Raw genomic sequence first — 25835 nt, forward strand, 5'->3', positions numbered from 1 at the left:
CAGCTCTCTACTATGGCCCGGGAAGGCAGTGGAGGATGGCCCAAGTGCTTGGGCCCTGCACCTGCCATGGGAGACCAGGAGAAGCACCTGGCTCCTGCCTTCGGATCAGCGCAGTGCGCTGGCCGCAGTGGCCATTGAAGGGTGAACCAATGGCAAAAGGAAGACCTTTCTCTCTGCCTCTCTCTCTCACTGTCCACTCTGCCTGTCCAAAAAAAAAAAAAACTGTGCCAAATATAATTTTGCTTACTGTTGGCCCTTCAACTTTTAGAAAATTAAAAATCTCAGACATAAAAACATACACACATATACAAAAATTTATGCACATAGGGTAGATGTATACATATTTATCTAAACATATACATCCAATATTATTCACATACACATGTGAACATACACAAGTACCTGAATGAGTGTATCTACACACATCTATTCAGGAATACTTATGTGGACTTTTAATTCTGAACATATGCAAACCTACAACAGGGTTTTGCCTCCATATACTTACATGCCATTTACACACATCTATACACACCCATTCAGAAAAATAGATTCTTGCAAACATTTCTCTGTTGGGGCTTTCAAATCTTCTCATCTGATAGCTCTGTAACAAACTCCTTAAATATCAGCTCTGATGTCCAGACTAGAAAATTTTGCTTCTCAGCACTACCTCCCACCCCAATTCCTCCTTGGAATGACAGTCCCTCAATGGAAGAAGTAAGACAGACCCGGCAGGCCAGAAGAAAGGAAGGAAATACTGCTGCGAACATGCATGACCCTCTACTGGGTACCACCACGGCAGCATGAGCAAACCCGCAGTCTGTCATCCCCACCATCTGTGCCCTTTGATACAAGCCAGATACCAGCTAGGGAAAGCATCCTCCAAAATCAGCAGTTTATGTTGGTTCTCATCTTCCCTGTAACACTGTCTTTTGAAGGAGGCACGAGACTGGGAATTAAGAGACTAGCCCTGCCACTAATTTAGTCACATTAGAAAAGCCCTTTTGGCTTTCATTATCTATAAAACAAGGGACAACTGGTATTACTAAGACACTTCTTGCTTTAACATTCTAAGACCCTATATAAAAGCCAAGTTTCCAGAAATACAGATTTCTGTGAGAAAAAATTCTCAATAAGAAAGGAGGTGCTTCAAATAAAATTACAGAGGCACCAAGTATATTCAAAAGACGGTGGTCTAGGAATTAACAGACTGAAGTTCCAATCCTGATTCTGCTATTAAAAGCACTCCAGGAAATGGACCTGCCCTGGAGTCGAAGGATGCCCAGGTCAGAGCCACAGATCTTATTGGCTCTAAGCTGAAAAGCCCTTCATTCAGCCCAACTTCCAAAGTGACCACTGCAGCTGAGGGACGGCCAAGTAGGGTCAGCAACATTGCAAGCAGAACTGTAAATTTCTTGTTAGAGATGCCACCTGCCTTTACCTGGCCAGCTCTCCTCCCAGGCCAGCTAAGTAATGAAAGTCAACAGGGTGCCTTCCCCTAGGAGGTTCACACCTCCCTTAGGATGTACCCCATGTGAAGAGATAGATAGGTCTGGGCCTCTTAATTTACAAGGCCTAAAGCCCAACAGATTATTATCAAGCCCCTTCTGTCAGGTTCTATTTGCCTCTCAATCAGAAAACTTAATTGTAGCTTAGACAGCACTTTTCTTAACTCCTCTAATAATGACTCTGTCCTTTGTTCTAGACCCTGTCTAGCGCACTTGGGCCTCATTCCTTTGTAATGATAACCTCTACTCTACCACCAATGGCTCTACTCCCAACCTGTGTATACTGATGGTCCTCTTCCCCACTTAATGCTGTATAATTGTTCAGACCTGGTAAATGCCACTCTTAGGATCATTGGTTACTATCCTCACCCTGACTTTTATGACTTTGTCTAAATATGATCAGAGTCGGTGAACTTGGAAGGTTTCCATAGCCTTGGCAACTCATGATGACAGCCTAGGGTGGTTACTGGCGCCATAAACTAGAGTGTCAATTTGTTGGGTCAACAACAGGAGTCACTGTGCACTTGCTCCTCATGTGGGATCTCTGTCCTTAATATGCTGTACATTTTGATTTAATGCTATAACTAGTACTCAAACAGTATGTTTCACTTTGTGTTTCTATGTGGGTGCAAACTGTTGAAATCTTTATACTAAATTGATCTTCTGTATATAAAGAGAATTGAAAAGGAATCTTGATGCAAATGGAAGGAGAGAGGGAGCGGGAGAGGGGAGGGTTGCGGGTGGGAGGGAAGTTATGGGAGGGGGAAGCCATTGTAATCCATAAGCTTTACATTGGAAATTTATATTCATAAAATAAAAGTTAAAAAAAAAAAACACTCCAGGAGGGCCAGACATTTGGCACAGTTGCTAAAAGGCCTCTTGTGACACCTGCATCCCATATCGGAGTCCCTGGGTTCGAATCCTGGCTCCACTCCTGATTTCAGCTTCCTGCTAATGCATAACCTGGGAGGTAGCAGGTATGTGGCTCAAGTAGTTGGGTCTCCCTCCTATGTGGGAGGCCTGCATCGAGTTCCTGGCTCCTGGTTTCTGCCTGGCTCAGCTCCAAAAGTTGCAGGAATTTAGAGAATGAAATAGCAAATGGGAATTTACTGTCTCTCTGCCTCTCAAATAAAAGAAACAAAAAAAAATTTTAAAAAGCATACAAAAATAAAGCATTCTGAAAAGCACAGTTCCTTCTATAGAGAGTAAATCCAAATAACATTTGTTATTACTTTCTGTTCATTCAACTGATTAAAAAAATTAGTCCTTTGAAACACCAGCAGCTTATCTAGTTAAAAAGCTATACATTGATGTTATTAAATAACTAATGATGCTAACAATAATGATAATGGCAGGTTTCCTTACTGCTGCTCTACAACTTCTACATCACTGAGCCCATGTACTCTTCACTACAGCTTCTTGAGATAGGATGCATTCCCATCTTGAGGCTCAAAGAAATTAACGACCTAGAATCTAGTGAATGTCAGAATGTAGACCTTTTAATATAAAGCCTGTATTCTTTATATATCATGTCATGCTTTTAAAAAATGTACAAGAATAAAGACTTGAGTTTATGGAAAACCTATCATCTTGGCTGTGCAATTCCAAAATTCCTTATTACCATACGCAAAGGGCAACACTATGGCTTCACTGTACTACCCCACACTTTAGGCTCTGCTATTTTTGAGGGCTGGATACTCAGTAATAAACATCTTTTATATATTTATAGCTATAAATTATTGTATATTGCTCCCTTTAAAGGTAATATGCATTTTTTTTATTTTACCAAAATCAAACTCTAACTCAAAAGCATGGAAAAACAAGAGTAGAAAGTACTCTGCTCTTTGCAATACTTTGTCGTCTTACCTGAGACTAACAGGCATGGGGAGTTCTTACACCCAGATTACAATCCTCTCTCTCTTCCCTTTTTAAGTTTATTTATTTATTGTTTAAAATGTAGAGAGACAGAGAGAGATCTTCCTTTACTGGTTTACTTTCTAAATGGCCCCCAAAGTCAGGGCTGGGCCACCCTGAAAGCAGGAGCCCAGAACTCCATCCAGTTCTCCCACATGGATGGCAGGAACCAAACTACTTAAGCTATTATCTGTTGCCTCCCTAGATGTGTATTTACAGGATCACAAGTGGAGTAGCCAGGGACTGGAACCAGGCATGCTGATATGGGATGTGAGCATTGCAAGCAGCAGATTGAGTGTGGTACCACAATGCCTGCCTTGAACCTTCTCATTCTGAGCCTATCTTGGAAACAATCCTCCTACCTGTAAAGCTCATGTACTTCTGGCTGTTGGAGGTCTTCTTCGAGTTGTAAAATTCCAACACATCCAGAACAGCCTGCGGGTTTTTCTTCTGTTCCGACTTAGTAATATTTGATGTCTGAAGCAAGCGGGCCCACTGCTCTGGCATTCCCTGTAAGAAAGACATTTAAGGTTGTCAGGAAGGCACAGTCACAGGGGACCCTGAAAGTCAAAGCTAATGCTGACATCTGCTAACAGCAAAAGACCAGCTTATTAGTCATTCCTTTACTGCTATGCCTTCAGAATTTATAAAAGCCTCTTTTATAATACCTTTCTCATTGCATTAATCACTTGTTGAGATGTTTCTTTACAAGGCTATAGCTCCTTTAAGGAGAGACCATGTTTGATGTGTGTTCTTGCATCATCAGTGCCTCAAACAGAACCTGCTAGCACAGAGCCACTTAACAGAGGTCTATTTAAGGAATGGAGAGTGCAAGGTTCCCCGGCTACAATTTTGGAGATAAGGAAAAGTGTCCCTCTCATGAACATAAGAAGATAGTAATCAGCACAGGGAAAACAAGAAAAGATTGAATCTAATAGCACGCAGTCAGAACTCTTAAGAGGCACTAGGACTTACCGTAAACTCCCCTGTGACAGCATCAAAACCAACGTGAATTGTGTGCTCAAAATCTGAAGGAAGAGAAATTTCTGGCCGCTCCTTTTCCTTCTTTTTATTTGCTGCAAGAGAAGTAAGAAAAGGGGAATAAAAAGGACATTATTAAGTTTTTAGGCTTGTTTTAGCTCTTAATTGAGCAGTAAGCTTCTTTAGAAGACAAGGTCAATCTACTTTGTGTATGTATTTACAGGGTCCAACTACGGACTTAGAGTAGACGCTCAATGCATTTTTGGTTGTGCTAAAAAAAAAAAAAAGGAGGTGCAGGAAGAACATTTATCAGTATTAGCAGTCCCAGATCTTCCACTAATTAGCCAGTTTTTACAGGGCAAGTCACTTCAAGAAATCTTCCCCAATCTCTAGGCTAGGCACTTACCCTCTCTCCTCTGTTGCTATGGCACCCATGTAGTAGTATTTGCTGATTTTAATTGTTTATCTTCTCTACCAAAACTTAGCTCCAAGTGCAAAGGCCATCACCAATTCATCATACATTCCCAAAGCCTAGCACAAAGTAGTTGCTCAGGTAGTGAGTAGAAAAGGGAACAAATGACCAGCTATCTACCTCGACTGAGCAAGGAGTTTAAGGAATCTAAGACACGCACATTCTCTCAAGAGTAGTAATAAATGTTTCATTTCACCAGCTCTGGCCTAACATCCATAAAACTTTTAACCCAGTGCTTATCAGCTCTGTTTCTCACTTGACCTTAGCCAGAAAGCCGAAAAGTGATTATCAGCTCTGTTTTAAAACCCATCTGTCTGAGAGCTCAGTATACTAAAATTAAACCCTTTTGTTAAAAAAAAAATGATTTATTATTTACTTTGAAAGTCAGAGTTACAGACAGAGAGGGAAACTCAGAGATATTCTATCAGCTGGTTCATGCCCCAGATGGCCAAAACAGCCAGCACTGGGTCAGGCTGAAGCCAGGATCCAGGAGCTTCATCAGGATCTCCCACATGAGTGCAGGGGCCCAACACTTGGACCATCTTCTGATGTTTTCCCTAGCCATTAACAGGGAGCTGTATGGAAGTGGAGCAGCCTGTACATGAACAGGCACCCATATGGGATACCAGAATCACAAGCAGTAGCTTTACCAGCTATGCTACAACACGGGCCCAAAGAAATTCTGAAGTCCTAATGTGTCCACAGACCCAGCACAACTCTGATGAACAGCAGCAAAATGGGGAGGAAAAAACATGAGGGCCTGGAAGCCAAGCCAGTTTTACCTTCAGCTCACCACATTACAATAGTGCTTCAAAAAGCTCATGGAAAACAGAATTAGAAGATAAGTTTAGGGACAAGCACTTGGCTTAGCGGTTAGGACTCAAGGTAGGCTGTCCAGTTCCACAATGGAGTACCTGAAGTTAATTCCTGGCTCTGGCTCCTGACTCCAGCTTTCTGCCAATGCAGATCCTGGGAGACTGCAGTGATGGATCAAGTAGTTGGGTCTCTGACACCCATGTGAAAGACCTGCATTGAGTTCCTGGCTCCTGGCTTCAGGCCCTCACTCTCGCCCCTCCATGCTATAGGTGTTTAGGGAATGAACCAGTAGATGGGAACTCTCTCTCTTTCTCTCTCTATTTCTCTATCTGTCTCTCCCTGCCTCTTAGATTCTTAAAAAAAATTAATTAATTAAAGGTAAATTTATTCTGGTGCAAAAATTTTTAAATACTTGCATAGTTTTTTTGTAACATTCATTTTCCATAAAATTTTAGAAATATTCTCATATATAGCTCAGAATCTCTGCTTTGCCACCTCAGCAATGGGGAGGATGGCCTTGATCTTAAGAGCTCTTCCAACTCCTACACTCTGCAAATATATGAAAACAAGAACATGAGTGCTCTCAAAGCTCTCTAGCAGGGGTGGGGAACATCCAGCCCACAGACCATGTAAGTCCTGTGAAATCATTGGGTCTGGCCTTGCCAAGGCAACTGAAGGTGGGACTTGAAATTCAAAAAATCTCAGAACGCTGAAAATAGACCTACAGTATGACCCAGCAATCCCACTCCTGGGAATTTACCCAAATGAAATGGAATCAGCATATGAAAGAGTTATCTGTACCCCCATATTTATTACAGCTCAATTCACAATAGGTAACATACAGAATCAACCCAGATGTCCATTAACTGATGACTGGATAAAGAAACTGTGGAGTATATATAGTATGGAATACTACTCAGATGTAAAAAAGAATGAAATCCTATCTCTTCTGCAACAAATTGGTTGCAACTGGAAACCATTATACTTAGTGAAATAAGCCAGTCCCAAAAAGACAAACACCATGTTTTCCCTGATCTGTGCTGAGTACTCAAAAAAAAAGAATACATGTGAGTGAAATTGGCATTTTGAGATTCAATGACTGTTCATAGCCCTAGTCTCTATTGTTGAGGAACAGTGTTTATTTCTTCTTACTATTTGTTGAATTCTTTACTTAGTGTAGGGTTAACTTTATGAGTATAAAATAAACTGAAAATAGATCACTGTAAAAATTAAAAGAAAGAATAAGAAAGGAAGGAGGAGTGAGAGTGGAAGCATGGGTGGGAGAGAGGGCAGGGCGGGAAGTATTGTCATTATGCTCCTAAATCTGTATATATGAAATACGAGAAATTTGTTCACTTTAAAAAAATTTTTAAATAAATAAATCTAGAACAGGCTCATTTTTAGGCTGATAATTTTGTAAGGCTATGAATGATGTTATAAATATCCAAATGGCCCTTGGCAGAAAAAAAAGGTTTCCCCATCCCTCCTCTATAGCTGTATTTCTTCTCACGATAGAATCCCACGGTTTTAAATAGATACATCATATATATATTATCTGATATAATCACCACAATTCTTAGAGAATTTTTGCTTATAGTTTAGGAAACTGAAGCACAGACCTGCCCACAGCCACTAAGTAACTAAAATCCAAGAGGCCTTTTTTCAAAACTAACGTCCTTTACATTCTATAATACCACCTCCCATTTAAAAAAAAAAAATTCAAGTTGAATTAAAAAAACCAACAACTTTGGTGTAATGGGAATAAATAACACTATGAAGGTAACAAGAATATAAACCATGATGTACATCACTCTTCATTCTTTCAATCACGTATAATAAATATTATTACTGTCATCTTTTAGAGGAGGAAACTGAATAATTGGCGCATAGAGCTGGTGAGAGCTGGGATTTGAACCCAGGTCTGATGCTAAAGGTTCTTTCTTCAGTATCTTAATGAGAAACATTTGCCTACACGCCAACTGCTAGAGTTCCAGCTATTTATGCACTTGGCAATTTCCCTTTCAAAAGCAGCTGCTCGGAGAAAAAGAAGGCTAAGAGTTATACCATGGTCCAATTTAAGCAGTCATTTGTGACATAAGTCCATTTGTTTTGCTCATAACTAGAATGCATGAGACATGCAGCAGGACTTTGGAAATGCTTTCTGTACAAACTGCTTTCTGTCTCTAAATTCCTTCTGATCTAGCCACTTAAAAGATTTTATGGAAATACAATTAATGTTTTGTTTAGATTCCTATTTTTCGTATTTATATATTGTACTCACATTTTTTTTTTCTTAAACAGGCAGAGTTAGACAATGAGAGAGAGAGAGAGAGAGAGAGAGAGAGAGAGAGAAAGGTCTTCCTTCCATTGGTTCACCCCCAAGTGGCCACCATGGCTGGCGCATTGCGGCTGGCGTGTTGCGTTGATCTGAAGCCAGGAGCCAGGTGCTTCCTCCTGGTCTCCCAAGCGGGTGCAGGGACCCAAGCACTTGGGCCATCCTCCACTGCACTCCTGGGCCACAGCAGAGAGCTGGCCTGGAAGAGAAGCAACCGGGACAGAATCCGGCACCCCGACCGGGACTAGAACCTGGGGTGCTGGTGCCGCAGGTGGAGGATTAGCCTAGTGAGCCGCGGCGCCGGCCTTGTACTCAAATTTTATATATTACTTTTTTGTATGTTATTAACATATAAGACAACATCATAGGCATGGACTGTCAAGCACAGAAGGAACTCTGGTAATGGAGACCCAGAGAGTGGCTCAGAAGATAAGTAGTTTATGCGGCCAGTGGTGTGGCATAGTGGGTGAAGCCAAAGCCTGTAGTGCCAGTACGCCATATGGGCGCCAGTTCAAGTCCTGGCTGCTCCACTTCTGATCCAGCTCTCTGCTATGGCCGGAGAAAGCAATGTAAGATGGCCCAAGTTCTTGAACCCCTGCATCTTCGTGGGAGACCCGGAAGAAGCTCCTGGCTCCGGGATTCAGATTGGTGCAGCTCCAGCCGTTGCAGCCAATTGAGGAATGAACCAGCGGATGGAAGACTCTCTGTGTGTAACTCTGACTTTCAAATAAATAAATAAATCTTTAAAAAAAAAAAGCTAAGTAGTTGATAGAAGAGTTCCAGGGGAATGAAATCATTTATCACATGAATATACAGGGTAATGCTAAAGTTGGCTCTGCTTATATTACTCACTCTGAGCCCTACAAGCTTCAGATATACTTCCCATATACCCACTTCCAAGTTCCTGCTCATATTTTCTTCTCCTGGCCTGGAATGCTCCCCCGCACATTCTCCTTGTCTCAGCCATCTTTTTTTTTTTTTTTTTAAGTGTACTTGTTTATTCATTCACTTATTGGAAAGGCAGAGCAACAAAGAGAGAGAGAAAGGGAGAGACAAAGAGACAGAGAGAGAGATTCCATTTGCTGGCTCACTCCTCAAATGGCCACAACAGCTGGGATTGGGCCAGGCCAAAGCCAGGAGCCAAGAACTCCACCCTGGTCACCCACATGGGTGGCAGGGCCCTAGTATTTGGGCCACCACCAGCTCTTTCTCAGGCATATTATCAGGAAAAGAGACTGAAAGTACAGCAACAGGGACTCGAGTCAATGATCCAATGCAAGATGCTGGCATCTCAAGGGGTGGCTTAACATGCTGTGCCACAATGCCAGCCCCTTGGCCATCTTTTAAAGACTGGCTCAAGTTCCACCTCTTCCAGGAAAAATACTGTGATCATTCTTGTTCCCTGTGAACTCCCAAGATACTGAGTCAGCATACATTTAGTCATTTCCTGTCTTATATTACTCTTTGCTTTTATTTATTTATTTTTTTTTTGACAGGCAGAGTTAGACAGTGAGAGAGAGACAGAGAGAGAGTTATAGACAGAGAGAAAGGTCTTCCTTCCGTTAGTTCACCCCCAGTCCCCCATGCAGGTGCAGGGACCCAAGCACTTGGGCCATCCTCCACTGCCCTCCTGGGCCACAGCAGAGAGCTGGACTGGAAGAGGAGCAACCGGGACAAGTACCTGGTGCCCCAACAGGAACTAGAACCCAGGGTGCCGGCGCCACAGGCAGAGGATTAGCCAAGTGAGCCACGGCACTGGCCACTCCTTGCTTTTAAAAAAAAAAAAATGTTATTAGAGAGACAACAAGTAAACTAGGGAAAGAAAGAGAGCAAGAGCAAATACGGGTCCTTCCATTTGTTGGTTCACTCTCCAAATACCTGCTACAGCTGGGGCTGGGCTGGATCGAACCAGGTTTCCCTCATGAGCTGCAGAAACCCAGTTATTTGAGCCATCACCACTACTTCCAAGGGTCTGCATTAGCAGGAAGCTGAAGTCAGGAGACAGAGCTGGGTATTAAACCCAGGCATTCCAATATGGGACACAGGCATCCTAACCACTGAGCTAAACAACACCCACCACTTGCTATTTTTAAGACTTAAAATGTAAGCCTCTTGAGGACCAAAATCATGGCTTCTAATTAGGATCAATATCCTGACTCTCAAACAGGACACAGCACAGAGCTTGCTTACTTCAAGAACACCCTACCAGATACTGGTGAGTGACCTTACAGACTCTATTTCCACTCCCTGAGGAAAGAAGCCCTGAGACGTAAACTGACTTGCCCTAAGCCATAGAGCACATGATGATAACACAGTTCACCTGATCAAGTCTTTTATCTCATTATATCCGCTGTTCTCTACTGACTGATTTCATGGGAAGCAACCACTAACGGGGGCACAGTTTAACACATACCAGGCCTGGAGTACAACAACAGGAAGGACCTGGCTGATGTGGGGGAGGAGGGCAGTAGGTGGAAAGGTGAAATGTAAATGGCAGGACGTAGCCTGGATGCTGTGCGATCTAGGCAGAGACCACCAGCAGGAAACAGGGTTCCAGAGGCAGGATGCAAGAAGTCATGCAGTCCCGGAGTCACCTAGAACTGAAGTTAATCCCTTCTTGGAAGTAACAACCACCTCCCTCACGTGTGTACAGACAGCCCTTCCTAAACCCCTTTCACAGTCACTGTTCTCCCTGGCTCCTCCCAACAAGCCCATGAGCCAGGCAGCGTGGATGATCTCCATTTCATAGCTGAGAAAACTGAGATCAAGAAATAAAAAGAAATCTCTGTCAGTGAGAAGAATGTGGGCTAGAAGACAAAGAACGATGCCATATTATCTTTGCCATTAACTCAGTGTATGACCCTGGAAAAGTCACTTTTTTTGAGTTTCTAGTTCTTAATCTGCAAAACAGGACAATGACCCACGCTTGAAGTACTGATGAAGGCAGGTAATACAACATCATTTTTTGAAGCATTTAATATCTGAAAGAAATCATTAAGAATGAATAGGAATTAGCCAAGCAGAGATAAGGAAAGCTATTCTAGAAAGAACAAAAGTAAAGATCACAGGCAGTAAAGAGTGTGATCTTTCTCCCAGCTTTCCAATGGCCCAGCAAGTCCACCAAATCTCATGAGCTCTTACTTAGGCATATACTCTGAACTCTGGATTCAGAAAATATACAATGGATAAAACAAAGCAAATCCAGGATGCTGATGGTTCAATATCCAAAGGCTACACACCTGTCTTCCTGAAACTACTGCTGCTTTAGCAAATTTTTTAAGATGACTAGAAATATGAATCTGGAAGAGTATGATGAAAACTAAAGTATACACAAATACTTGTATATAAATGTTCATAGACATTAATGCTGACAGTCAGAATGTGGAAACAACCCAAATATCTCTCAAATGATGCCTGGATAAAATGTAGTATATCCATATAATGAAATGAAATATGACTATTACTGAGCCATAAAAAGAAATGAAGCCCTGATTTATTCTACAATATGGATGAAACTTGAAAACATGCTAAGTGAAAGAGAGCAGTCACCAAAGGCCATATACAGCATAATTCCATTTATGTAAAATGTGCAAAATAGGCAAATTCATAGACAGAAAGTAGATTATAGTTACTAGGAGGTAAGAGAATGGGAAAATAAGGAAATACCATTGATGAATATGGGTGTCTTCTTGAAATGATGAAAATGTACTGGAATGAGATAGCTGTAATATAATGGTTGTACAATTTTGTGACTATCCTAAAAATTATTGAGTTGCATATTTTAAGATGGTGAACTGTTCTCTCTCTCTCACTGTCTATAACTCTACCTGTCAAATAAAAAAAAGATACTGAACTGTATGGGATCTAAATTGTATCTCAATTTAAAAAAAAAAAAAACAAATGCATCTTCTATTAAAATAAAGCAATTAGTATATTATCAATCTAATTAATGCTGAAATGTGATATCAATCATAATTAAAAACTCTTAGCATACTAGGATTATAGAATTTACTCATTCTAATAAAAGCTAATTACCAAAATTCCTGGGTAAACATTGTACTTAAAAATGTGAAATGTTGAAAGATTTTCCTACTGTATCAATCATAGTATTGAAGGAATTAGCCAGTGTAATCAGGCAAGAAAAAGGAGATTAGAAAGGAAGAAAACAGGCAAGAGCACTGTAGTGCAGCAAGTTGCAGCTTGAGACACCCACATCCCACAGCCAAATGCCAGTTGCTCTGCTTGCCATCCAGCTTCCTGCTAATGTATCCTGGGAGGCTGTGGTTGATGGCTCAAGTACCTGGGCTCCTGCCACCCACATGGGAGACCTAAATGGAGTCCCAGGCTTCTGGTTTATTTATTTATTTTTAAGATTTATTTATTTATTTTGAAAGAGTTACCGAGAGAGATCTTTCATCTACTGGTTCACTCCTCAGATGGCCACAGCAGCCAGCGCTGGGCCAGGTCGAAGCTAGGAGCTTCATCCAGATCTTCCACATGGGCAGCAGGGGCCCAAACACTTGAGCAATCTTCTGCTGTTTTTCCCAGGGCATTAATAGGGAGCTGGATCACAAGCAGAGCAACCAGGACACAAACTGGCACCTATGAGATGCAGGCGGCAGCTTTACCAGCTACGTCATGATGCTGCCCCAGGCTCCTGGCCTTTGGCCTAGCCCAGCTCTGGGCTGTTGCGGGCATCTGAGGAATGAAAGGATCTCCCTCCTTCTCCATCTCCCTCCTTCTCCATCTCCCCTTCTCACTCTTTCTATTGCTCTACCGTTTTTTTTTTTTTTTAAGATCTAGTCATTTGAAAGTCCAAGTTATACAGAGAGAGAAGGAGAGGCAGAGAGAGAGAGTCTTCCATCCACTGGTTCACTCCCCAGTTGGCTGCAAATGGCAGGAGCTGTGCCGATCTGAGGCGAGGAGCCAGGAGCTTCTTCCAGGTCTCCTACAAGGGTGCAGGGGCCCAAGGACTTGGACCATCTTCCACTGCTTTCCCAGACCATAGCAGAGAGCTGGATAGGAAGTGGAGCAGCCAGGACTCAAACTGGCACCCATATGGGATGCCAGCACTGCTGGTGGAGGTTTTACCGCTCTACCACAGCACTGGTCCTGCTCTGCCTTTTAAGTAAATGAAAATAAGTATTTTTTTTTAAAGTTCAGTATCATCATTTGGAAAAAATGAAGAAATAAAACTATCAATGTATAGATAATATGGTCATGTACATGAACAAAGAAAATTCAAACAGGAGAAAAATCTTATTGCCGTAAAAATAGTTAAAGATTTCAAAAATACAGCACAAAGCATTAGAAGGGAAATAATAAATTTTAAATGTTAAATATCTAATATTTAAATATTAAAATTCTATCAGACCCCTTGCCAAGCATTTATCAAAGATACCATTAAGAGCATGATAAGAGATCTATAGTATTTACATATGACAAAAAACTTACATCACTGAGGTAAGAACTATAAATTAATAAGAAGCACCTCTTAAATGGGTAAAAGATTTGAAAATAGGGGCCAGCACTGTAGTGTAGCGGGTAAAGCCACTGCCTGCAGTGCCAGCATCCCATATGGGCGCAGGTTCGAGTTCTGGCAGCTCCACTTCTGATCTAGCTCTCTGCTATGGCCTGCACCCACATGGGAGACCCGGAAGAAGCTCCTGGCTCCTGGTTTTGGATCGGCGCAGCTCCAGCCATTTTAGCCATCTGGGGAGTGAACCAGTGGACGGAAGACCTGTCTCTGCCTCTGTCTCTACCTCTCTGTAACTCTGCCTTAAATAAATAAATAAATCTTAAAAAAAAATTGAAAATAAAAAGATCTAAATGGCCAATTCACACATGACAAGTTGCTTATGCTCATTACTCACCAAACAGCATACCAGAATGGCTGAAATTAAAGACCTGTAATACCAAGGGCTGATAAAGAAGTGAAGCAGGGGCAGGATTTGGCCTAGCTGTTGAGATACCCACATCCACGTTTTGGTTCTACTCTCGATTCTAGCCTCCTCATAATGTGCACCCTGGGAAGAGACAGGTTGTAGCTCTAGTAGTTGGATCCCTGCCACCCATGTGGGAGACCTGGACTGCGTTCCCAGGTTCTGGCTTCAGTCTGGCTATTATAGGCAATTAGGGTGTGAACCAATGGATGGGCGCTTTCTCTGTCATAAATTTAAAAAAAAATTTTTTTTGACAGGCAGAGTTAGACAGAGAGAGAGAGAGAGAGAGAGAGAGAGAGAGAGAAAGGTCTTCCTTCTGTTGGTTCACCCCACAAATGGCCGCTGCAGCTGGTGCGCTGCACTGATCCAAAGGCAGGAGCCAGGTGCTTCCTCCTGGTCTCCCATGAGGGTGCAGGGTCCAAACACATGGGCCATTCCTCCACTGCCTTCCCGGGCCACAGCAGAGAGCAGGACTGGAAGAGGAGCAGCCGGGAAAGAATCCAGCGCCCCAACCAGGACTAGAACCTGGGGTGCTGGCGCCGCAGGCAGAGGATTAGCCAAGTGAGCCACGGCGCCGGCCTAAAATTTTTTAAAAAAGAAGTGAAGTAGCTGAAATTCTTGGGGATTATTGGCAGACCTATGAATTGAAACAACCACTTTTAACTTTTGGTATTTTCTAACAAAATTAAACATGAACATGTCCTTGATTCAGTAATTTCACAAGATATATATATATATAATCAATAGAAATATATGAACACATGTATCAAGAAATAAATAAGGATCATTACTCTAACATATAATATAAATTTTTCTTGGAACACTATACTGTAAAGAAAACAAACTACAACTAGAAGAACATGGATACATTTCATGATCAATGCTGACCAAATTAAGACAAATAAAAGAATGTCATATCCATTGTATAACTTGGTGTATGTCAAGCTTAAAAATGGGCAAGCTCATCTATGTAAATCATTGGAAGGAGACAGATGTCAGTGCTTGGAAGGGAAATGTAGCTTTTCAGAGGGCAGTAATGGTCTATCGCTTGGTGAAAAGTGCGTAGTGGCCACACAGGAGGAATAGTCACTGTAATAATTCATTGAGTTGTACCTTTCTGAAGGGTGCAGTTTTCTACATAAAGACTTAAAAATTCAGTGGAAGAATCTACATGATTCATGAATATACATAATTCATGAAAATTCCTAAGAATCATTCATGTAGATTCATAAGAATCTACATAATTCATGAGGTTGTATGTGATCTTATAGAGCATTTAGTCCAACATAATTCATCTTATGAATGAGAAAATAATTGCAGCCTAGGAAGTTCAGCGAGTTGTCCAATATCACAAAACAAGTGAAGCACTGTAACAGGAACCAAACCTATTACAAAGTGTTAATTCTAGGGAGAGTGCTATAGACTCAGATAAAGTTCTGGGCTCTTGGCTTTGGCCTGGCCCAGCTCTGGCTGATTGCAGGCATTTGAAGAGTGAGCCAGAAGATGAAAGATTTCTCTCTGTCTGTTGCCCTATCTTTCAAGCAGATGAAAATAAATTAGACATTTAAAAAATAAGCTTATAAACTAAAAGAAGTGTCACTTCCTTAGAAAGTCTTAAGTATATAGTTAATTGGCCACTAAACCTAACTCCATATATCATATGCATACCAATGTTTCCAATCCTTGTTAACTACTATATAAGTGAGAACACACAAGGAAAACAGGAAGAAAGAAAAAGGAAAATTAGGAAAAGCTGGAATAGCAGAGAAATGAACAGCACTTGAGATTTAAGAGACCTTTGTCTTCAAGTTTCAAATAAATTATTTGGCCGGCCGGCGCCGTGGCTCAACAGGCTAATCCTCCGCCTTGCGGCGCCGGCACACCGGGTTCTATCCCGGTTGCCCCTCTTCCAGGCCAGCTCTCTGCTATGGCCCAGGAGTGCAGTGGAGGATGGCCCAAGTGCTTGGGCCCTGCACCCGCATGGGAGACCAGGAGAAGCACCTGGCTCCTGGCTTCGGATCAGCGCAATGTGCCGGCTGCAGCGGCCATTGGAGGGTGAACCAATGGCAAAGGAAGACCTTTCTCTCTTTCTCTCTCTCTCCTACTATCCAATCTGCCTGTCAAAAAAAAAAAAAAAAACAGGCTAAATCAGGCCATCTCACTCAGCTGCTGCTGGGAGTTCGTTAGGATTGTACAAACTTACAGATAAATGCACGGAAAGCTAACAACAGTCTCTAAAAAAAAAAAAAATATATATATATATATATATATAAATTAAAAAATAAATTACTTGGCCTAAAAGTCCAGGCCCATATCCAGAGCTTAGAATCCTGTTTGGACATTACAAAGAACTCTTATGAGCTTCTTGGGAAATCTGTCCTTAGGTCTGCTTAATCTCAGTGAACAAAATTATTTAAACTGGCCTTCCTATTAGCTCTGCTTAAATCAACAGGAAATGCAACCTATATTTAGGGACATTCTTTAACTCCATGTTGGAGGAACCTTGTTAAGAGCTGTTATTTTTGGGCCAGCGCTGTGGCCTAGTAGGTTAAGCCTCCACCTGCAACACTGCCATCCCATATGGGTGCCAGTTAAGAGTCCTGGCTGCTCCACTTCCAACCCAGCTCCTTGCTAATGTGCACGAGACAGCAGCAGAGGATGACCCAAGTCCTTGGGCCTCTGCACTCACATGCGAGATCTGGAAGAAGCTCCTGGATCCTGGCTTCAGCCCAGCTCAGCTAAGCCATTGCAGCCATTTGGGGAGTGAACCAGTGGATGGAGACCTCTCTCTATCTCTCCCTCTCTCTTGGTAACTCTGACTCCCAAATAAATAAATAAATCTTTAAAAAAAAAAAAAGAGTTGTATTTTGTAACTCTCTTAACAGCTTGGAAGCGTTAATCACAGACTCCAAAAGAAAATGACTAAAAGCAATAATATGCAATAATAATGCATGACTACCACCAAAAATACTGCCAACTTTTAACAAGACTATAGTTTATTCAACACTTCTTCTATCTTTAGTCTTCAGCAACTCTGAGATAAAACTTACATACTCATACTGCAGGTAAGCTAGCTGAGGCTAAGAAAGGTAGAGCAAAACAACTTACTAAAGATCATAAAGTCGGGATGGACAATGATGACAACCTCAGATGGTCAAACTCCACCACAGCTTCTTCTATATGCACTATGCACTCTACATAAATATGCTTGTGAGTGACAAAATGAATGCTATTACACACAAATTCATTTTAAAACATGTTCAAACAAACAATAAAATCAGTTCTACTGAAAAGCACTAGTTTATGAGGCCAGTGTTGTGCTGCAGTGGGTTAAGTTGTCACCTGTGATATCAGCACACCATATGAGCACTGTTGGGAGTCCTGGCTGCTATATGTCCAATCCAGCTTCCTGCTAATGTGCCTAGAAAAGCAGTAGAAGATGGCCCAAGCACTTGAGCACTTGCCACCCATGTGGGACACCTGGATGGCATTCCAGGTTTTGACCCAGTCCAACCCTGACCACTGAACCCACTTGCGGAGTGAATTAGTGGATAGAAGATCTCTCTCTCTCTCCCAACCCTCTACTCCCTCTCCCTCACTCAGTAACTCTGCCTTTCAATTAAATAATCTTGTTAATTTTAATTTTTTAAAAAAGATTTATTTATTTGAAAATCAGAGCTCCAGAGAGACAGAGAGAGAGAGAAAAAGATCTTCGATTCGCTGGTTCACTCCCCAGAGGGCCATAACAGCCAGAGCTGAGCCAGATAGAAGCCAGAAGCCAGAAGGTTCTTCCAGGTCTTCCAAATGGGTGGCACTTGCGCCATCTTCCACTGTTTTTCCTAGGCCTTTAGCAGGGAGCTGCACCAGGGAAGTAGAGCAGTCAGGAAACAAATCAGCACCCATATGGGATGCCAGCAGCGCAGGTGGCAGCTTTACCCACTACACCACAACACCCACCCAAATAAATCTTAAAAAAAAAGAAAAGAAAAGCACCCGCCTGGGAGACTTCCAACATTATGTGGTGTCTGAAGCCTTAGAAGAATTAATAAGCACAGTCCAGAAGTTATGAGACATTGGCTAAGAACTATACAGCAGAAAAGCCCTTGGAATCAGACAGAGGTCCAGCCCCAGCTCTGCCACTCCCTAGCTCGATGATCTTGGGCAAGTGACTTAACCACTGTAAACTTCAGTTTACTGTCTCAAAAGTGAAATACTCAACTATTTGAAGGACTGGAGTGGCTCACAAATATCAAAGTTCTTAAAATGTGTGACAGTTAACAGGCATTCAATAAATAGTTTTGTCACTATTGTTACCATTTTGTTATTACTATTTTGTTATTCCTATTTATTATGATTATTATTCCATTTATTATGATGATTATGATGATTCTGAAGCTCAACTAAGGTAAAGAAAATGTAAATGTACGAGCTTTATAAAATTAAAAGAGCTTTACAAACATGAGTTATCAATAATATAAGAAACTGTGCATGTAAGATTTCTTAACCTGCTTACTAAGACAGAGAATCTGTGGTTGAGGAGTAAAGGAGGAAAGAATCATTCTGACTTCATGTATGTAGACATCTCAAGTTTGAAAAAATAAAAGGAGAAAACTAGCTTGCAATCTCACCCATTCAAACTTTAGCCCTACCTTTGCCATAGTCCATTTGGCTTTCTGATTGTATGGTAAATGAGGTAAAATCCCATCTTTCAGTAGAGCTATCAAAGCACAAATCAGCGACCTTATTTTTAAAAAATTTTAAGTAGCACCTCTCACTGGCTCAGCTGAACTAATCTGAGCTCAATGCAGTTAAATGTTCCAAATGTGGAGAGCTAAACACTGACGTAGTTCAGTGGTAAAATTAACTTTGCTAAACTTTTCCCAAGCTCAGAGAATTCTACTTCAGTTGTGAAAATGCAACCAGAAAAAGCTTCCAAACTAAATGTTGCAAAACTTCTTAGAATAAACCAAAGATTCCATATCCTAACCACTTCAGGAAGCAGGCTTTCCCACATGGAATTCTGCAACTCAGCGCCAACTATTATAGGCCCTCAATTACAGTTCTCCTCCCAATCATTTATGCATGCCCCAGACACACACTGGGGCCATGCTGAAGGTCAGCATTAGGTAATGCCCACAGACATTCTGCTCACCGCCAGCTCAAATCTCAACCACCATCACAGCCCACAGAGAATTCCTCTTCTTCATTTCTCAAATCTCCCTAGGGATGCAAAACTATCCTCCCTAAAAAAATCTGACTCCAAAAGTCTGGGTTGGGCCCAGATATCTATATTTCTTAAAAGCATCAAGAGTGAATCCAATGCATAACCAGGGTTGAGAAAAACTAGCAGAGATAGTATGTTATGATGAAAGAGATATTTCAGGAAGACTTAGTTCCATGCTCATCCCTGCCACTCCCCACCTGTGAGAACTTCAGCAACTTATTTTTCTCTAACCGTAAGCCTCCTCAATGAAAAATCAGTTGTGGACACTGGCTCCAATAATAAATGAGGTTTTCAATTTTTAAAAAATCTCATCCAATTAAAAATTCATATTTGTATTGTTTTACAGTTTAGAAAATTGTTTTATATCCACCATGTCAAATGTTACACAAAATCTACTGATATATATGGGTAGATAAAAATTACTATTCCCACTTAAAAGATGACATAGGAATTAATGAAGCACAGAGTTAAGAAATGTCAGATGTCATAAATAAGAATTTCAACTGTTAAATCAACAACAGGAGTTATTGTGCACTTACTCCCCATGTAGGACCTTTATCCCTAATGAGTTGTACTATGAGAATTAACTGTAAAACTTTTCTTCAAACAGTACTTTATACTTTGTGTGTCTGTATGGGTGCAAATTGTGGAAATATTTACTTAGTATAGAATTGGTCTTCTGTATATAATATTAATTAAAAAATCTTAATGAAGAATGGGATGGGAGAGAGAGTAGCAGTGGGACAGGAGTAGGGGTGGAAGGGTAGGTATGGGGGGGAAGAACCATTATATTCCTAAAGCTGTATCTATGAAATCTGTATTCATTAAATAAAAGCTTTCGAAAGAAAGAAAGAAAGAGAGAGAGAAAGAGAGAGAGAGGGAGGGAGGGAAGAAGGAAGAAATGTCAGAGGCAGGCTTCAATCTAGATTCTCAAAATTCAATTCTAGACTATTTCTACACAACAGGCATAAATTCTCCCATATGTACCATTTGAAGGGCATAGCACTTCAAAGACTACCAATACTACTGTATATCTTAATAGGATTAAGCAGAGCAGCTGGTTGGTTCAAGAAAGGCTTCAGACAAAAGGAAAAACAGATCACATTTTTATTTCATATTGATGTATGCACTAATTACAGCTAACACAAGGGTCTGAAAGCAAGAGTTGAAACCTATATGCCCAGGGTATATAAAATCTGTAACTAGAGGATGAAAGAGGGTATTGGATCATTTTGTAAGAATTTCCTGTAATTCTGTTTTCTATTTGTATGCTTTCAACTTACAGAGATGCAGCTTTGATCTTGAGGCTATAAGATTTATTTTCAGACCAGAGTTGGTCTGGGCTTCTTCAACTTGGATTTCCAGAAAAACTTCTGAATCTACAGTTCTATCCCTTATTAAAGTACTTTATAACGGCCTGATATCTTTTCACCTATGTAGACAAGCCTGGTCTAACTATATCTCTGCAACACTCTCATTTATATAATCACAGAATTTCAAAGCTAAAAGAAACTGTGCATATCTGCTACTCTGACTCTCATTTTTTGGATGAAGGCACTGAAGACTTCAGAGAAGTAATTGATCTAAATCAGACAACCAATCATGGAAAATTCAAAACTACAATCCAGATATCTAGACCTCAACTTCCTCTTTGAACACATAAGACTGTCTTTGGTTCTCAATGTTTGAAAGCTCTATTTCAGGCAGGAATTTTTTTTCCAACCAAAAACACTTCACAGAATATTTTCATCACTATAAAAAGAAACCCCACACCTCTTAGCCTAATCCCATCTGTCTTTGATCATCTGCAGCCCTAGGTAATAACTAAACTACTTTTTGTATGTGGATTCACCTATATTTTGGGATTTTATGTAAACAGAATTATAAAATAAACTATCCTTTGGACTGGCTTCTTTCATTTACCAATGTTTTCAAAGTTCATCCCTGTATTGTAGCATGGATCAGAACTTCATTTATTTTTGTTACCAAATAATATTTCATTGTATAAATATACCAATTTTATTTATCTATTCATCAGTTGTTACTTGGATTGTTTCCATTTTTTGGTTACTAGCTATAATGCTGCTATAAACATTCATGTGCAAGTATTTTGTGAACACGTTTTCATTCACTCTCAGTAGAGCTACATGGTTATATGGCAACTCTATATTAAACCTGCTAAGGTGCCACACTGTTTCCCATAGTGGCTACACCATTTTACATTCCTACCAGCAATTGTAAAGGTTCTAATTTCTCCATGTCCTCATCAACATTTGTTGTTATCTTTCCTTTTTAACTATAGCCATCCTAGTGGAGTACAATAGGAATTCATTTTGGTTTTGATTTGTATTTCCTTGATAGCTAATGATTTTGAGCATCTTTATGTTACCAACCCAAAGTGAGTTCCTTCCTTGGTGGGTGGAAATGAAATCTTTCACCAGAGGCAACTGTCACACAAAGTGGTTGTTTTTTTTTTTTTTTTTTTGGACAGGCAGAGTGGATAGTGAGAGAGAGACAGAGAGAAAGGTCTTCCTTTTGCCGTTGGTACACCCTCTAATGGCCGCTGCGGCCAGCGTGCTGCGGCCGGCGCACCATGCTGATCCGATGGCAGGGGCCAGGTGCTTCTCCTGGTCTCCCATGCGGGTGCAGGGCCCAAGGATTTGGGCCATCTTCCACTGCACTCCCTGGCCACAGCAGAGAGCTGGCCTGGAAGAGGGGCAACCGGGACAGAATCCGGCACCCCGACTGGGACTAGAACCCGGTGTGCCCATGCCACAAGGCGGAGAATTAGCCTAGTGAGCCGAGGCGCCGGCCACAAAGTGTTTTTTATTAGTAACAAATAACGAGACTTTGGAGAACTGCTGCTTCCTGAACAAGGGAAAGAAGGTACCTCTTATTTTGGGTGACGAATGAATATTCAAAAGGAACGTTTTGTGATTACATGTAGAAGCAAGTGTGGCCGGCACCGCAGCTCAATAGGCTAACCCTCCGCCTTGAGGCACCGGCACACCAGGTTCTAGTCCCGGTCGGGGCGCCAGAGTCTATCCCGGTTGCCCCTCTTCCAGGCCAGCTCTCTGCTATGGCTCGGGAAGGCAGTGGAGGATGGCCCAAGTGCTTGGGCCCTGCACCCACATGGGAGACCAGGAGAAGCACCTGGCTCCTGGCTTCGGATCAGCGCGATACGCCGGCCGCGGCGGCCACTGGAGGGTGAACCAACAGAAAAAGGAAGACCTTTCTCTCTGCCTCTCTCTCTCACTGTCCACTCTGCCTGTCAAAAAATAAATAAAAAATAAATAAATAAAAAAAAGAAGCAAGTGTAAGCTTGCATCTTTGCAATTTGGAAACATGCTTGCATATGCATTGCATGTTATGGTAATGAACCGTAAGCTCCTCTTGGGTAGAGATCTTAGCATTAAAATTAAGCAAAAGGTGGTTTTCGAACACTTTTGGCTAGCTGTTGCAGGCCTCATTCTTGTGGTAGGGTTCAGATCAGAGCAGGGTGACTGGTGATTGCATCTCTCCCTGGAAATATAACTGAAAATAAGAAAAGACATCAAGTGCATTGGAAGCTTTACTGCTTTGAAGTAGGACTAAGACAAGACAAAGACTCCTACTCTGTTCAAGGTATTAGCCAGTGACATTTTCATGTGCTTACTGGAATTTACATATCTGCTTTTCAGGATGCACATTAAGATCCTTCCCCTGCTTTTCAAATTAGTTATTTCTTTTTTTTTTTTTTTTTGTAGGAACTGGTATTTATTTTCCATCAGCCTCCTTTCCATTTTGCTTCAGAGACTGTGAAGAACAGCTTAAGACCACTCAGTGGTTGTTCCTAGCCATTCAGTGGCCTGAGCAGTGGGAGCTGCAGGCCAGCCTTCAGTGACAGGCCGAGCACTCCAGTACTCAGTAGGGAACTGCTGAATAAGCACATAGGGCACTTGCATGCCTTCACACCGGTCTGCAGCCTCAGGTTGAGTGGCAGTGAACTCAGGAGCTGGGGCCGTCCATTCACCCTGAAATCCCTCCTTGGTCACAGCTTTTTCAGCAATGTCCTGCTCTTCCTTTTCAATCTCTGCAGGATCTCTATAGAAGTAGAGATCAGGCATGACCTCTCATGGGAGTGCACAGGAGTTGGTACCACACATGTGCAGAACCTCTTGGGCCAGCATCCACCACATCAGAACCACTGAGTGGGCTCCCTTGCTGTTGCATGGGATGGCAATGTCCTCAGAGCACAGAGTCTGTGTTTCACAGAGCAATGGTAGGCAAGTTCACATAGGATGCCTCTCTGAGAGGAGGGTGGGCAGCCCTGGGATCAGTAACCACCAGAAGCTGTGGTTTCTGGAAGGCTTCCTGGATCTGGTTAGTGAAGGTTCCAGGTGTGAAGCGGACAGCAATTGGAGAGGCTCTAGTGGCAGCAGCAAACTTCAGCACAGCCCTGTGGCCAGTGTTCCTGGAGGAGGTGACATGGACATCAGCAGGGTTTTCAATGGCAACAATGGCACAGGCTGCCAACAAAAGCTTCTCCCAGGTCCTCTTCAGATCGATGATGTAGATGCCACCACTTTTCCTCCTGCAGATGTACTGCTCTATTTGGAAGTCAAGCTTGGTGTCACCTAGGTGGCTTCCTGCTGCAAGGAACTTGAGGTCACCCTCCTCCTTCATTTGCAGGACACCAAGGGCTCCAGACATTGTGACAGCTTCCCTTTAAGTTATGCAAGGAATCAAGAACAATGCCGTATGGACTGACCCCTCGCCGGGTGGCCAAAAAGCATTACCTGCCTTTTCGATTATTGAGTTGTAACAATTCTTACATATTTTAGATATGAGTCTCTTAGAAGAAATATAATTTAGGGAAATTCTTTTCCCTTTGTGAATTACCTTTTTACTTTCTTGATGGTGTCCTTTGAAATATAAAAAAAAAATTGTTTTAAAGATTTACTTATTTGAAAGACAGATGACAGGGAGGAGACAGAGATCGTCCACTTGCTGGTTCACTCCCCAGATAGCTCCAACAACCAGATCTGAGACAAGCTGAAGCCAGAAGCCAGGAACCCATCCTGGTCTCCCAGATGGGTAGCTTGGGCCCAAAAACTTAGGCCACCATTCACTGCCTTTCCAGGCACACACTCTCACATGAGATGCCAGAATCTCAAAGCAGCAACTTAACCTGCTGCACCAAAAAACCAGCTTTGACACATGGAATTTAAAAATTCTGTTGATGACTATTGGTCAGGAATCTTAATATTTTTGCTAATTTTAATCAGCAATAATATTTAAACTTGTTACTTCTTTTATTACATGTAGAACCTTGGGCTACAGTCTTACTTATTTATAGAGAGCAAAACCACTAGTTAATAAAAGTACAACAAAACATACCTAAACTAATAAATAAAAAAGAGGCAAGTAACATTGCCTATATCTTAGCTGCTGTACCTAGGAAGTTGGCAACTACTATAAAAATGAATTTGGCAAGAAATCGAATCTAGCAATCCACAAAATAGGACCCTGGGAGAGCAGAAAACTAGTTCAGATCAATAGCCACTTACTGTAACATCTCTGAGGTCCAACAAAAGCAATTGATCCATGTGGACACCCAGCCTTCTATTTCACTATGCTGTCCAGGCGATCTCACTGACTCTTTAGATGCACTTGTTTTTGTTTTAGTTTTTAAGATTTATTTATTTATTTGAAAGGCAGAGTTACAGAGAGGCAGAGGCAGAGAGAGAAGTCTTCCATCCACTGGTTCACCCCGCAAATGGTCTTAACGGCCAGAGCTGGGCTGATTTGACACCAGGGTCTCTGGGTCTCCAACATGGACACAGGGACCCAAGGACTTTGGCCATCTCCCCTGCTTTCCCAGGCCATAGCAGAGAGCTGGATGGGAAGTGGAGCAGCTGGGACTCGAACCGGTGCCCATATGAGATGCCAGCACCGCAGGCAGCAGCTTCACCCGCTATGCCACAGCCCCGACCCTAGATGCACTTTTAAAAATCCAGATTACTCTCCTAAAAAGGAAATCAGGCTGCCTAGTCTGACTTAGAATGAACTCATGCTGAGTCCTCTCTGCTTCCTTTTCCCAGCCATCTCTTGGCACTCTTGCTAATATTTAATTCCCAAATTTGGGTGTGGGTCCAGGGGATTTGGATAAAGAAGAGGCAATTAAGAATTTGGAAAGAAGATATTCCAAGTGAACTAATAAAACTTTCAGGGCTGGAGTTGTGGCACAGTGCAGCACTGGCATTCAAGTCCTGGCTGCTCCACTTCTGATCCAGCTCCCTGCTAATGCACCTGGGAAAGCAGCAGCAGATGACCCATGGCATTGGGACCCTGCACCCATGTGGGAGACCCAGAGGAAGCTCCTGGATCCTGGCTTTGGCCTGATCCAACCCCAGCCACTGCAACCATTTGGGGAGTGAACCAGAGGATGAAGAGCTCTCTGTCTCGTTCTCTCTCTCTGTAACTCTGCCTTTCAAATAAATATTAAAAAAAAAAAAAAGAAAAGAAAAGAAAACTTCCAACTGAAGACATTTATTATATTTTGAAATTTTATAAACAGTTTAATAACTTACAAAATAAATACCTAAATGGCTTCAGATTGCTCCAAATCCGACAAGAGAAGTCTTAATTTTTGCTCATATCTAGT

The 25835-nt window shown here is 41.8% G+C and overlaps 1 protein-coding gene across 4 annotated transcripts in view; it reads right to left on the reverse strand.

Moving 5' to 3' along the window:
* PAK1 (p21 (RAC1) activated kinase 1) overlaps positions 1-25835 on the reverse strand; it is a 198063-nt gene that overhangs the window by 69202 nt on the left and 103026 nt on the right. For all 4 annotated transcript variants that reach the window (XM_062196757.1, XM_062196758.1, XM_062196756.1 and 1 more), the window contains exons 3-4: positions 4395-4495; positions 3782-3929 (exon numbers count right to left, since the gene is read on the reverse strand). In XM_062196757.1, coding sequence (XP_062052741.1) covers positions 3782-3929; positions 4395-4495 — 249 coding nt within the window. The remainder of the gene's footprint in view (positions 1-3781; positions 3930-4394; positions 4496-25835) is intronic.

Source organism: Lepus europaeus, chromosome 7 (assembly GCF_033115175.1).
Source record: "Lepus europaeus isolate LE1 chromosome 7, mLepTim1.pri, whole genome shotgun sequence".
In the NCBI taxonomy this organism is placed as follows: domain Eukaryota; kingdom Metazoa; phylum Chordata; class Mammalia; order Lagomorpha; family Leporidae; genus Lepus; species Lepus europaeus.